The 14,632-nt window shown below is 44.8% G+C and overlaps 1 protein-coding gene across 1 annotated transcript in view; it reads left to right on the top strand.

The window, feature by feature from the left end:
* Positions 1 to 14,632, top strand: part of Acoxl (acyl-CoA oxidase like) — a 291,722-nt gene that overhangs the window by 53,434 nt on the left and 223,656 nt on the right. The window contains 1 exon segment of the mRNA XM_021179280.3: positions 6,107 to 6,141. Coding sequence (XP_021034939.1) covers positions 6,107 to 6,141 — 35 coding nt within the window.

The raw sequence follows: 14,632 nt of genomic DNA, 5'->3' as shown, positions 1-14,632 counted from the left end.
AGCGTCGCTTCCCGTGCCAGCATGTCAGAGCCGGCTCATCAGCGCTGAGCACATGGCTGAGATCTTTCCGTACATCCTCACATTATCAAACTGAACCCGTGGAGGACCACTGAAAACATTGGAGTTTCTGATGCCATGGGCTGGGGCATAAGAATTTGCATTTTTCATGAGTTCCTTGGGCAGGCTAATACCCATGTTTAAATTAACCTGCGTAAATGATTCCCGTGAAGCAGGGAGTGGGGTCCACATTTCACCGTAAGGAGTCAGCAGCAAGGGTCAAGGGACTTGGCTCCAAAACTCTTGGCAATTCACAAGCATCTCCTAGCTCAGTGACTACCTTAGCGAAGGGAGTAGGAAGGGCCACAGGAAGCCCTTGGAAGACAGGGAAAGGTCCAGTGAGCTGGGGTGGGGTGGGGTCTGATGTGGTTTGAAAGTTAGGCAAAGGCTCAGGAGAGCTGAGGGGACTTCTGTGAAGGACCAGCCTTGGTGGGTGCTGGGGGGCGGGGTAGCACAGAGGCCCTGGTTTCTCAGAAGGAAGCCTCTAGAAGGACAGGGAAGGGGTTAAAGGAATCTGCTCTGTAGATCATTTTCTCCATACCCACCCATTTTTGCTATTAACATGTCATGGCTCTGTGGAAAGCTGTCTACACCGAGGCTGTTTGCAGGAGAGTCTGTGTACACTACAGGTGTTTGTGTGATCTCTCCATGCCAGGGCACTGCTTATAAGAGAATCTTTCTGTGCCATGACCCTGTGACTACTACCCTGCCAGTGCTGTGGTACTCTGTGGGTGGTACTCTCTCTTTGTGCTGTGATTTTCTGTAAGTCTTCCTCCCTCCTTCCCTCCCTCCCTTCCTCCCTTTCCCTCCCTCTCACTCCCTTTCTTCCCCTCTCTCTTCTTCTCCCTCCCTCCCTTCCTCCCTCCCTCTCTCCCTCTGTTTTTCTCTCTCCCTCTCCATTCCTCCCTCTTCTCCCCCTCCCTCCCTCCTTCCTCCCTTCCCCTCCTTCCCTCTCCTCCTCCTTCCTTCCCTCCCTCTCTCTCTTTTTCCCCTCCCTCCCTCTTCTCCCCTTTCCCTCCCTCCCTCCTTCCCCCTCTCTCATTCTCTTTCTCCCTCCTTCCTTCCCTCCCTCTTTTTCCCTCTCTCTCCCTCCCTCTGTCTCCCTCTCTCCATCAACCCTCCCCCTCTTCTGTGCCTCTGTTTGAGTGACACTTTAAGTCCTCTCCTCCCATCATGTTCCTTTTCCATGTTTTATAAAAGATGGAAGAAATTTTAAAATCTCCAGAAAAGAGAAACATGATGAGACTTCCTTTTGAGTTAATTTTGTGATGTTTTAATATTTAGGCACACACGTGAAACAAACAAACAAACAAACAAACACTCCACTCCAGTTAGAGAAACCCCCATGGACATGTAGACAAGGGAGCGAGGCCTCTCACATCCCACACGGGTTCTTCCAGTCTTAGCACGTGTGTGCGCTCAGATCTGCAGCTTTGTATGGGGGGATTTGGCACTGTGGAGGTGTGCCCGGTGAGGTTGAAGCAGGTGGTCTCCTTAGCCAAATCGTACTGACATTTTTTAATAGATCATATAATATTTGAAAAATATTCAAATTATTTTAAAACAGACATTTTCATGATATATCCTCCAGTGTTAGGTTTTCTTGAGAAGTTGGGAGCTCTGGTGTAGATGCTGTCTGTCCCTGGGGAAGGGCCAGACTCGTGTTAATGGCACCTTCAGCACAGGTCTTGGGGCCCTGGAATGTGCTATCACTGGTTTAGAAAGTTCTAGACTTGGAAGACCTTCCACCTGTTGGGTTGAGGGACTTTGGGGCTTACTGGAGTTTCCCCTCTCACCTGTCAGCCATATGTGTGTGTGTGAACTGGGACCTGTGGTGGAACGAGTTTTTGGAACAAACACTTCCTGGTAATCTATGGACTTGGAAGGAAATCTCCTTGGCACCGTCTGTGATAATTTAAACCATTTCTTTCTTTCTTTATTTTGAAAATTATAATGTGTTTTTAAAATGTGATTTTATAAATTATCATTATTTTACAAGGGCCACGTTGTCTACATGGTGCTTTATAGGGTATATCTGGCCACAGCTGGAGCACTTCTGGGTGTTTTATGGCAAATTATTCTCAGATTACCCTTTAATGCAGGAAGGGCTGCCTGTTGTCTGAGCTCCCCGGGTCATACAGAAACCCCCAGCCTTGATACAAAACAGCTGTCTGTGTTCCAAGGAGGAGCATTTCAGGCAGAGGCAGAAGGAAAAAGGGTTTCATGGCTGGTGGAGTTTTAAAAAAAGTTTCTTTCCTTGCCATTTAAATGTGATTTAATTTTGTTACCAACAAATTGTGTAAACCTAAGAGAGAAGCACTGTGAAGGGGGTTTGTTAAGTGTGTTCTGGCAATACTTACAGCATGTCCTGAGGGGGTGCTCCTCAGGGAGGCCAGCACAAATCTCCTGCTGACCTCTATGTCCCTGGGCCTCAGTCTGGCTGGGCCAGGGTCAGGGGCCAACTCACAGACCTCCCTCCCCTTTCTCCTCTGGGTCCCTGCTGAGACCAGCAACAAAGGGGCCAATTGTTGAAGACATACCCTGGTCTGAGTAGCTCCTTGAGCCTCTCTGAATGCCAAAGTGTATCAATGTACATTGGTGTGTGTGTGTATATGAATATACATAGTGTATGTATATATGTATGTACATGTGTGATGGTTCTTGCCCATATATTCATGAAGCATCTGTGCAAACATGCATTCACACATATGCACATGTGAACAAGCATGTGGGCAAATAGATACTGTGATGATATGTTTGTAAGTCTATATAAATGTGTGTTCATGTATGTGAATGGATGTGTCCATATGCATACTAATGCATTTGTGTATAGATGTGAGGATGCATGCATGTATGTACGCATGCGTGGGGGGGTGCGTGTAACTTGATTAAAGAATTTCTGAGTTACTGTTGCATCTTAGCAGCGCCAGTGGCCTTGGAAGCTGGACTGTCCAATGGTAGCTCCTAAGGCCGAGGGGATGAAGGATCTGGATTCTTAGCAGGTTGCACAGCTACCTCTATGTGGTACTCGCCCTGGTATGGAAGGTCTGGATACATTGCTCCTTACTTATTTTCCCTGTAGGAAGCAGACAGAGCAGCCATAAGCCTTCTCCTCATGCAGCAGCTCTTAGCTGCTCATTGGCCTATTCTACCTGGGCTTCCAAGCGAAGCCCTCCAGAGCTTTTCTGTTCCCTTCCTGTCCCTTTCTGGGGCTGCCTGTTAGATCCAGTACATTCTGTGAGGAGCAACTATGAGATGTCTTGACCTCATCAACACTCTGACCTAGTTCCCTCTGAGCCACAGGGCTCTGCCCTGTGTGCCATCATTTTGGTCCTTTGACTCTTACAAGCAGTTTGTTAGGATCGGTGGCTGGACTGGCCTTGGGTATGACCCAGCTCTGTCTGCTGGCATCTTTGAGGCTCAGATTTTCCTTTTTAACAAAATTGTTCCTAAAAAAATGACAAGACACAAGTGACTCTGAAGCTGGGGTGAGGATGAGAAAGCTCCCATTCCTGACTGGTCTTCCTCTGCAGTCTCTCCTCCCTGCGTCCCTCAACAGCACAGCTGCCACAGAATGGCTTTCTGCTTTCTCTCCCGTCTTGTCCCCCACCCCCAGCCCCTGTTTCCTCTCTGCTCCCAGCAAGAGCTTATCTTTCAACTGTGGAAAAGCCACCAATTAAACTTTACTCCAAAGCTTATCAAAATATTCAGTCGGTAAAATTATCTTATAATTAGCTGAACTGTAAGCCAGAAGTCTTTAACCACAGGAAGCGTAATGTGACCCAGCGTGTGGAGTCTGTAAGTTGCTCGTCCTGGCCTTGGCTGCAGTTGCTGCTTTTTGTTCTTTCCCAGTCATTTCCTCCCTGTTCTGCATGGTTCTTAATGGTCCCCAAGGCCTCAAAGAAAATATACTACTAAGATTAGCAGAGATAGATAATGGAACAAATTCAGTTCAAAGTAATATAAGATCAACTTGATTTTTAATATTTTATGCATGTACATTTATATGCATTTTGTGTCTATACCTGTTCATGCATGTGTGTGTGCATATTTGTTGGGGGATATGCATGTGTATGGAGGTCAGAGGACAGGTCCTGTTCACCTGTTTTATTTATGTATTAGATGGGATCTTTCTCTGGCTTGGAACTCACCAAGTAGGCTAAACTAGCTGACCACTGAGTCCCAAGACTACCTGCCTGCTCCTCTCTGAAGCTGGGATTACAAGTGCCTCTTATTACATCCAGTTTGATTAGTGAGGTTTTGAATGGGGTATTGAACTCAAGTCCTGCTTGCAAAGCAAGCACTTTATCAACCGAGCCATCTTCTTAGCCCCTGCTTAATTAATTAATTATTAAGTAGACATATGCCTACTTTCCCAGATTCTGATGTCTTGCCATGACTGGGCCTGTATTTTGGATGACTGCAGTGGTAACTCAGAGCTAAATTATTCTGGAGCCTTGCTGTTCCAACACTATCCAGGGGATTCTGTGGCATGGCCGGCTGGACAACCACTGGGCTTTCTTCTCTCAGTTCATTCCTTTCACAGAGCTCTCCTTCCCCTCTGTGTTCTCCATTCTTTCTATGATGCCACTGAACATGGCAGCATCAGGCATGCCATCTGTCACCCTCCACCCACATCTCCTGGGGACAGCAAGGAAATAGGGATGGTGTTTGGGATCCTAAGGTGCAGCTTAGGCTTTCATGCAGAAGTGATATTACAGGGCACTTAGGGTCTTAATTGCTATGATCTCCTGAAATTGGTAATGCCATGGGCTGGCATTCGTGGGCTCAGGAGACTTACATGGGTTCACTGGACACTGATTATCACCTTTTCTATAGTGAAATGCTTCCAAAATTCTAAAAGCAAATTGAAAATTAAGTTTTGGGGTGCGCTAACATTTTTACAGATGGGTATTACATATATATATAGTATTAGTACTGTAGTTAATATTGATTGTTTTCTGTATTTGTCAGAGAGCAGGCATATACCCATCTATACAGTTACAGTTATAGAACACCTGCTTCATCCTTCTATTATTCTAGCAAGGGAGCAATGATTATGCTCATCTTATAGTGAGGAAACTATAAAGAGTCTTTATAACTTGCAGATGACTGCTAGTCTGACTATCTTAACCACTGCTCACCTTGTATGGACTGGCCAAAGGTCATGGCTTAGGATTTCGACCATGTATATTTGAGAGTTTCTCACTGATACTTATGAGAATAAAGAGGAGGTCACAGTTGCATCTCAACCTCCCATTGATGTCATATCCTGGTGTCACACTTAACATCTCTTGAAGTTACATTTGCAAATGCTTGATTTCTTTACTGCATATAGAATGAATCTTGACTGGCCTCGAGCTGATGGGATCCCTGTAAAGGCTGAGGGAATCCCCAGGAAAGCTCTGAATCAGGTGTCCAATCTCTTGGTGGTCTGAGTCCATGTGATGCTCCCATGGAAGAGGTGGTGAGGGGAGCCACTCTAGGCGGTGCTGTCCTAATGCAAACCTTGGTATCAGCTGCATGCTGACACCCCATCCTTCTGCTGCTGTCTCAAGAGTCCTACCCTACAAGTTCTTCCCAACTAAGGATGCAGTCTGTCCAATCCACAATGAAATGTTCTTGGCCTTCTAAAGGCCCTTTCTAAATATGATGACCTTTTAAAACAAAGTTGAAATCAAAGCTCTATCATTAAAAGTTTTATTCATTAAACAAGTCCCATTAGAAAATGTTTTAAGATTTATTTTTATTATTTTATGTGTATGAATGTTTTCCTGCTTATGTGTGTACGTGCATCATGTATGTACCTACTGCACACAGAAGCCAGAAAAGGACACTAAATGCCCCCAAACTGGAGTTACAGCTGGTTGTGAGCCAACATGTTAGTCCTGGAAATTCCGCAAGTGCTTGTAACCACTGAGCCATCTCTCCAGCTCAATACATTAGGAATATTTAAAAGTAATTGACCACACTGAATTAATTTTCTTGCAAATTCAGCTTGTTCTTTATATTATTTAATTTGTATTTTTCTCTCTGTTCTTAATTACAGCTTGGACTGACGATAGCCATCCGCTACAGCCACAGGTAAAGCTTTAAAATCTTTTTTAAAAAGAAATATATTTGTGGTTTAGAGGTTTTGGTTTTCTTAGATCCTAAAGAATTTTGAGGTTTGTGTTTTGTTTTGTTTTCATTTTTGATGGCTGCTTTTCTGAGATGTGGATGGCACCGTTGAAGTTGCTGTTTGGAGGGAAACATGGCGATGGTGGAACATTTTTTTCTTTTTGTGTTTTTGTTTTTGTTTTTGCTTGTGTTGCAGGCTGGCCTCAACTTTGCAGTCCTGCCTCAGCCTCCCTAAGGCTGGGATCACAGGAGTGTGCCACAGTACTCAGTTCTTGGTTTTTCAGTTCTGATTTTCCTGATTTGACTTTCAAACTGCTAAGATCGCAGGCGTGTACCACTGTGCCCAGCAACATTTTCTGTAGGACACAAACTTGAGAAGCTCTGTGTTAGGGGTGCAGATGTAACTTCTGTGTAGCTCACTGTGCTTGAGTCTGGGTTAGGGATTCTTACATGTGAGGCCAGGCCAAGACTGTTTGTAGAGCTCTTTCCTACCCCACCAGCCTCCCTACTTCCTACATTTGGAGGAAGTGAAGCACCTGTTTTTGTCTTGCTTCATGATTTCCACCCTGGTGTTAATTGCATCATATTAATGGGAAAAGCCCCCATCATTTTCTAGTACCATCATAGCAATCTTGTTCTATGAATGTTTGTTTCCAGAAACATCTTTCCTATTTATGTGCTCCAAGATATATTATGCTGGATGAATTAAAATGAAGGGTTGATATGCAAGGTCTTCCTGCTCTCGTGCACGCGTTGCTCGAAGCTTCCCCAAAGTGCCACCCTTGGGTCAACCGTTTGCTGCTCAGGTTTATCTGGTCAGCTCTTCACAAACATCCCAAAGGAATATTGGGTGGCAGAACAAATTTGCAAGGTACTTGTTACAAGTTGTATGTACAGTTTTGATCTAAGTGTGAGATTCAGACAGCTTCTGAGAAGCAGAGCAGGGCTATGAACAGGAAGAGGGCAGGTATAGCCTTGAACTTCTTGGAATTCATGAGTGAGAAGAGAAGTGTTGAAGGAGGACATTTTGGAGCAGGTGGAAGAAGGCTGCTCCAGACAGCTTCGTGGTCACACAGGGGCGAAGAAATATCTTTTCCTTGTCTGTAATCTAGGCTCATGGCTGAGGTCCCATAACAAAGGGCATAAAATGAGAGCACAGTACACATGTTCATTTAATAGCTTTACATGTGCAGGAGCTTTCATAAGAAAAGGGAGACCTAAAGTGAAGAAGTATGCTTAGACAGGGGTAGGGGGATGAGAGGGGTGGAGGTGGGGGTCTGAGCTAGAGCAGTGCTTCTCAACGTGTGGGTTGAGACCCCTTTAGAGGCCATATACCAGATATCCTGAATATCAGATATTTACATTATACATAACAGTAGCAAAATTACAGTTATCAAAGTGGCACTGAAATAATGTTATGGCTGGGGGTCACCACCACATGAGGAACTGTATTAAAGGGTTTCAGCATTAGAAAGGTTGAGAACTACTCAACTATAAGGAATAGACTCAAATGTCCCCCCCCCCTTTTTTTTTTATCAGCTTCTTGCTGAGCTCTGGTGTCCTCAGACATTAGTATGCTCCTTTGGGAATTAGGAGGGCTCAAATGGGAGTCTTTTGATCTGTTTTGGTGATCTTTTCTGTATTTTTTTTTTTCTCCAAGATGCTGTGCTCTGGAGCAATGTGTCTCAAACTTTTGTGTGTGTGTTTTTGGGTCTGATGTCTGAATGGGTTGTGTGTGCATGGTGTGTGCACACACAGAAACGCTGTCTTGAAGAAGCATGCTGGTCTCTCAGCAGCTCAGCCAGGTTGATACAGCTGATGGGATGCATCCTACTGTGTGCTTAAGACAGGCAGCAAGCACCACACTGAGCTTTAGGCCCAAAGTCAATAGGATGCTGGGTGGATTGTATCCAGCAAGAGGTGGGAAATATCAGGAATGGAGCATACATCACTTTAATTCCAGCACTCAGGAAGCAGGGGCAGGGGCAGGGGCAGGGGCAGGGGCAGGGGCAGGGGCAGGGGCAGGGGCAGGGGCAGGAGCAGAGGCAGAAGCAGGCAGATCTCTGTGAGTTTGAGGCCAATCTGATCTACAGAGTGAGGTACCCTGTCTTGGAAAAAAAAAAAGAATGTGCTAAATGTAGGCCACAGAATGGGGTGTTTGTGTGTGTGTGTGTGTGTGTGTGTGTGTGTGAGAGAGAGAGAGAGAGAGAGAGAGAGACAGAGAGACAGAGAGACAGAGAGACAGAGAGAGACAGAGAGAGACAGAGACAGAGAGAGAGAGAGACAGAGAGAGAGAGAGACAGAGAGACAGAGAGAAAGAGAGACAGAGAGAGACAGAGAGACAGAGACAGAGAGACAGAGGGACAGAGAGGTTGGCATAGACATAGAGAGACAGAGGCAGAGAGCAAAGGATTGTGTCGTACATCTACTCCCTCAAGCTCTGCCACACTTGCTTGGATTCTGCAGCAGACTAAATTTTCCAAAGATGGTGTTCTAGTTTCACTTCTGTTGCTGTGATAATATAGCCTGACAGAAAAAAAAACATCTTAAGGGAGAAAGGATTTGATTTAGGCTATAGAAGCAACCAGCCACTCCACATCCACGTTCAGAAGCAGATAGAAATGAGTCTATGTACGCTTAGTATTCAGCTAGCTTTCTCTACTTTTATCCAGTCCAGAACCTCAAACCAAGGCATGGTGCCTCCTCCTCGTAGGCTGGATCTTCCCACATCAGTGAAGGCAATGGAGACTCTGGTCTTGCTCAGCCTGTGGCCACATGCACGCTTACGGAGTATATTTCAGTTCCTGTGGCTGCTTGCCATCACTTATCTGTCATTTATCTGACTGACATATTCTATAGACCTTGGGTACTGAGCAAGCAGTGGAGACAGCTTATCTCTGCTTCACAGAGTCTGGAGCCTCTGCTGGAAGACTTGAGGGCTGGGGGCCCTGTCATCTGAAACTGTGATTTGCTTTTCTGGAGGGAGGTGCCAACTGAGGTTTTTGTTATGGAGCATAAATGAAGCTAGGAATTCCTTTTTGGAAATACAGTATATCACAGTATCCTAGTGAATGAGGGAGAAATGTAAAATACCATCTTTTCTACAAAACACTTGACAGAGAGATGCCTAAAGGTAATTGTGAGGCTTAAGAACAGATGCAACGAAAAAAAAAAAAAAAAAAGCCGGGCGTGGTAGCGCACGCCTTTAATCCCAGCACTCGGGAGGCAGAGGCAGGCGGATTTCTGAGTTCGAGGCCAGCCTGGTCTACAAAGTGAGTTCCAGGACAGCCAGGGCTATATGATGATGTTTGAGGAGGGGGTTGGGGAAAGGAGTCAAAGGAGGCTTTGTAGAGAAAGTAGCTCCTAAACCATCCTTATTCCTCAAAAGTTGAGAAAGCAAGAGAGACGCCCAGCTGGCTCAGGAGACACCTGGTAGGCTGATCACATGGATTCTTTAGAATGCATGCTCTTTAAATTATTGTTTTTGCCTTGATTTGGAAGAGAGGCCGACTTGGTGTAGGGTTGAAGGTGTAATATAAATTCTAGCTGCTTCTGGTTGCCTCTACAGATTTAATGGTTCCATCTTGAACCCAATCTTGATCTCACTTCCTGCAACAGGAGCTCCTCAGAGTCTTAGATGGAATGCAGAGAGGAAGCCCATCAACTGTCACATAGGAACATATTCGGTATTCTGTGTTGGCTCCAAGGTGTTAGAGTTCTGTCAAGTTACGTAAATGCAGCAAAAACCAACCAATGAACCAACAAACTAATAGAAAACAAGCTGGAGATGTTACAATTAAAAGAATAGAGTCTGAGGAAGAATGACTTTTGCTGAGACCCCCCTCGCAGTTTTCAAGGTCATTCATTGGCTCTTTACCTTGCATCTAAGGATCTGAGATGGAGAGGTGACAACATAAGCCAGCAGCCACAAAAGGCTGCACATGTACAGGAGTTAGAAGATCATAGGACCATGAGTTTGTATTCAACACTTCAATCCATCTTTAGGACCTTTTCATTCTATCAAACTGTAACTGTATTCCCATTAAATAGTAAAACCCTCTCCCATTTCTTCCCTTTCACATCTATGGCAGCCATGTGTTACTTTCTGTTTTGATGATTTAATTACTCTGGGTACCTTATATTGGTTGAATCAGATTGTATTTGTCTTTTCATGTCAATCTTATTTTACTGAGCAGTGCCTAGACATTCTTGGATGCAGCCTGTGCCAGGGTTTCCTTTTTCATTAAGGCCAGTATTCCATTGTGGCTGCCTATTCATTTATCCATCAACTGACTCAGGCTGCATCCACCTTTTACTTACAGTGGATACTGCTGTTGAAACTACAGTACACAAATGTCTGAGTCCCTGCTTCCACTTCTTTTGGGCTTATATCCAGAAGTAGATTCTGAATCTTGTGGCAATTCTACATTTAATTATTTGAGGAGAGTTCATATTGTTTCTTTTTCATTTCCACTTGAAATGGAGTCGTGCCAAGTCGGTGCAGTTCTGGCTCTTTCAGAAACCCACATGTGAAAGGATTTCCAGTTTGCTGTTGAGTTTCAGCAGAACTCAGACACTGGGTTTCCTGGTCTTCTTTGTGCAGATGGGAAGGTGTTGGGGAGCAAAGTATGGGACCTTCAGGTCTCATCACCAGACTTTCATAAATATTCCATCAGAAAGTCCAGGGCAAGATCAATGTGGACACGAGAAACTCAATAGGCACATAGTGGATAGAGATGGGGTAAAGACTCCAGAGAGGGCAAATGGTTCCAGAGTAACTGATGAGGCAGGATGGCTTCTCTATAGAGCAAGGGACTGGAGACATCTTAAGGAGATGAGGGTGAAGAGGAGATGAGGGAGTCAGTAAAATCATGTAACTGTGGTGAGCAGGCAGCACTTCTGCTGTGGTCAGAGCTGGGGACAGAGCTATTCTAGAACAAGAGGGGACCCTGTGTGGTAACTAAGGTACTTGAAGCCCCAAAGCATACAGTGGTGCCTTAGACAAATCTCTCCCATTAAAAAGAAGCATGTGTTAGGATTAAAGACATCCCCCAGAGCACACAGACATTCACATGTGCATACACATGTGTCTACACACACACACACACACACACACACACACACACACACACACACACACACTTCACCCACTTTCACTTCTGCCCCAAGGCATCCTCCATTCCTGTATATCCATCATTCCAGGTTTGTTTGTGTGGCATAGGAGTGCCTATTTGAATATAAGATGCCATACAGGGTTGGTGCTGAGGCAGGGAAGTGGAGAATAATGCAGCTGTGTTCAGACAGCATAAATGTGCAATACAAGGAAAATACTGGCCATGGCTGATGGACATTTGACAGCAGGTCTTTCCCACAGACCATTTATTATCATGATGCCTTAATTTATTTTTATAAAGTCAAGTCATTTTTTTTCCGCAGAGTGGAAAATTGTCTCTTTGATGTTCATTTCCCATTGTTTAGCTTGAGGTTTTGGGTGGAATCCACGCCACTATGACGACTGGGTAACCCCGAGAAGTGCCCTTTGCAGATAACAGCTCTTGAGGCCCTACCACCCACGCAGTGGGAAACAATTTCCCCAGTGTGTGGGTGTTTCGTTTTGTTCTTTCTGTAAGGTTGAAAGAGTCCTCCTCCTTTCTGATCCAGCGCTGCAGCCTGAAGAAACATGCTCCTTCATGGTGGATACCTTGAGGCAGCCATGAAAGAGGAAACAAACTTAGAAATGGCCCTTCACCTTTCTCTCTCACCCTCTGACACTGGAGTAAGCACAGGAGCCAATGGTGTGGCAGTTTTGCATGAGTCACTGCATTCATATTTCTAAAGCCAAAGATAAGAGCAAGGAACAAACCTGCAATAGAATGATTTTGCTAGTTTGTTTTGTTGGGTTTCTTTCTTAAATAGATGGGAAAGGAAGCACATTTTCCATCTAATATGGTTACAGGAAAGCCCACAGGGTTCTAAGTTTTAGATAAAACTGAATAATGATTCTTCTTTGTAATTGACTTACATCTCCTCGCTTCCCCTAGACCTTGAGAAAGGTCAACTTAGCTGTCCACTGAGGCTAGGACACCATCAAGACTTTGGGATTATAGGTAACAATTTTTCCAAAGGACTTGATATCTCTCAAAGTGTGCTGGATAGCTCTATGTCAACTTGACACAGGCTAAAGTCATTGAAGATGGGACCTCAATTAAGAAAATGCCACCATAGTATCCAGCTGTGTGGTATTTTCCTAATTTGTAATAGTGTGGGAGGGTCCAACCCATTGTGGGTAATGCCATCCCTGGGCTGCTGGTCCTGGGTGCTATAAGAAAGCAGGCCTGAGCAAGTCATGTTGGGTAACCCAGTAATCAGCACCCCTCCATGAGCCCTGCTCAGCTTCTGCTTCTAGGTCGCCACCCTGTTTGGGTTCCCATCCTAACTTCCTTCAGTGATGACTATGATTGTGGAAGTGTAAGCCAAATAAGTCCTTTCCTCCTCAGTTTGCTTTTGTTTATGGTGTTTCTTCATAGCAATAGTAACCCAAATTGAGACACAGGGCTGTGGAGCAGCAAAGGCGACAGCAGAATTGGAGCTCCTACATAGTCACTCCCAGAGAGGTAAGGAGTGTCTGTGCCCGGCATGGCTACCCTTAGATGAACATGCAGATCTGCGACTGAACAGTTATTCCAAGCGGTGCTCTTGCCTTTGTTTTGAACGGGTTGTCAAGAAATAAAGGGGCCATGCACCCTTGTGTTGTGACTTGGATTAGAATCAGAGTCTACAGTTGGCAGATGAATCAGAAAGCTTATCGAATGGGCAGGTGACAGCAAGTAAGTAATGCAATTGTCATCTTTTGAAATACAAAAGTAAAGACAAGAAACAGGGTCATCTGGGCCATTGGGTTTTGATTTTGAGTGCTGGCAAATACCTAGTGACTCCCATTTGGAGCTGGTTTTAATCTTGTGGGGTCAGTTGAGGAAGAACGTCATTCTCCAAATTTTGTAAAAATAAAATAAAGTGACTTTCTGCCCTACTTTCCATTTTCAAGAATAGTTGTTTCTGTCACCAGGTCTCTGGCAGGCTGCTTTATCTGTCTCTTTCTCAAACTTCACAGTAAGACTCTGACCAGATTTATACAAAAAAGTTGCCAAGAATTATTCAACTCTGATGGTAGAATCTTAAAAGTCAAGCTATCTTTAGAAGGTTGCATTTTTTGTTATAACCTTCCTACAAAATATTATTCTCAAGGGGCAGACTGCAGATCTTCATGGAGTGTCCAAATCATGTGTTTTTACTTAGGGTTTTGAGAGCTGTGGGTTATGTTGTTGGTATTTCATGGTAGAACTCAGCACGGGCCTGGGGCTCTGTCTCGAGAGTGACAAGCACTCTTCAGGGTAGATACACCTTCTGGTGTATCTTCTATCCCCTGCAATCCCTCATCTCCTCTCTTGTTAGTGGCCTTCTTTTTCCTCATTTACATTTCTAATGCTATCCCAAAAGTCCCCCATACCCTCCCACCCACCCACTCCCACTTTTTAGCCCTGGCGTTCCCCTATACTGGGGCCTATAAAGTTTGCAAGTCCAATGGGCCTCTCTTTCCAGTGATGGCCGACTAGGCCATCTTTTGATACATATGCAGCTAGAGTCAAGAGCTCCGGGGTACTGGTTAGTTCATAATGTTGTTCCACCTATAGGGTTGCAGATCCCTTTAGCTTCTTGGGTGCTTTCTCTAGCTCCTCCATTGGGGGCCCTGTGATCCATCCAATAGCTGACTGTGAGCATCCACTTCTGAGTATGCTAGGCCCCGGCATAGTCTCACAAGGGACAGCTATATCTGGGTCCTTTCAGCAAAATCTTGCTAGTGTATGCAATGGTGTCAGCGTTTGGAAGCTGATTATGGGATGGATCCCTGGATATGGCAGTCTCTAGATGGTCCATCCTTTCATCACAGCTCCAAACTTTGTCTCTGTAACTCCTTCATGGGTGTTTTGTTCCCAATTCTAAGAAGGGGCACAGTGTCCACACTTTGGTCTTCGTTCTTCTTGAGTTTCATGCGTTTAGCAAATTGTATCTTATATTTTGGGTATCCTAAGTTTTTGGGCTAATATCCATTAGTGGCCTTCTTATAAAGAGACCTTTTCATCTAACCTTAAACCTGCTCATTGCATGACATCACCAGACATGCAGGGTTGTCTCCAAGGGTTCTTTGCTTACTAACAGGGGGATCTTCCTCAAACACAGATCTGATACATACTCAGAAGCCTCTGTGGGCTTCCAGGCCAGGGGTATGAAATCCTAATCCTTATTAGCCTGGAATTCTGGATCCATCTCCCCTGGAGACTCCTGTACCTTCATCCTTTGACCCTTTAGTAAATTAGCTTCCCTCCTCTCTTTTTTATTGGTGACCTCCTTTGTCATTTTAGCCCCTTGGGATGTTTTGGTCTTTTTGAAGATTTGT

The sequence above is a fragment of the Mus caroli genome, unplaced genomic scaffold (assembly GCF_978045245.1).
Source record: "Mus caroli unplaced genomic scaffold, Mus_caroli_1 scaffold_2, whole genome shotgun sequence".
Lineage (NCBI taxonomy): Eukaryota > Metazoa > Chordata > Mammalia > Rodentia > Muridae > Mus > Mus caroli.
Note: the sequence above shows the minus strand (reverse complement) of the source record. Positions and strands in the feature narration are given on the sequence as shown.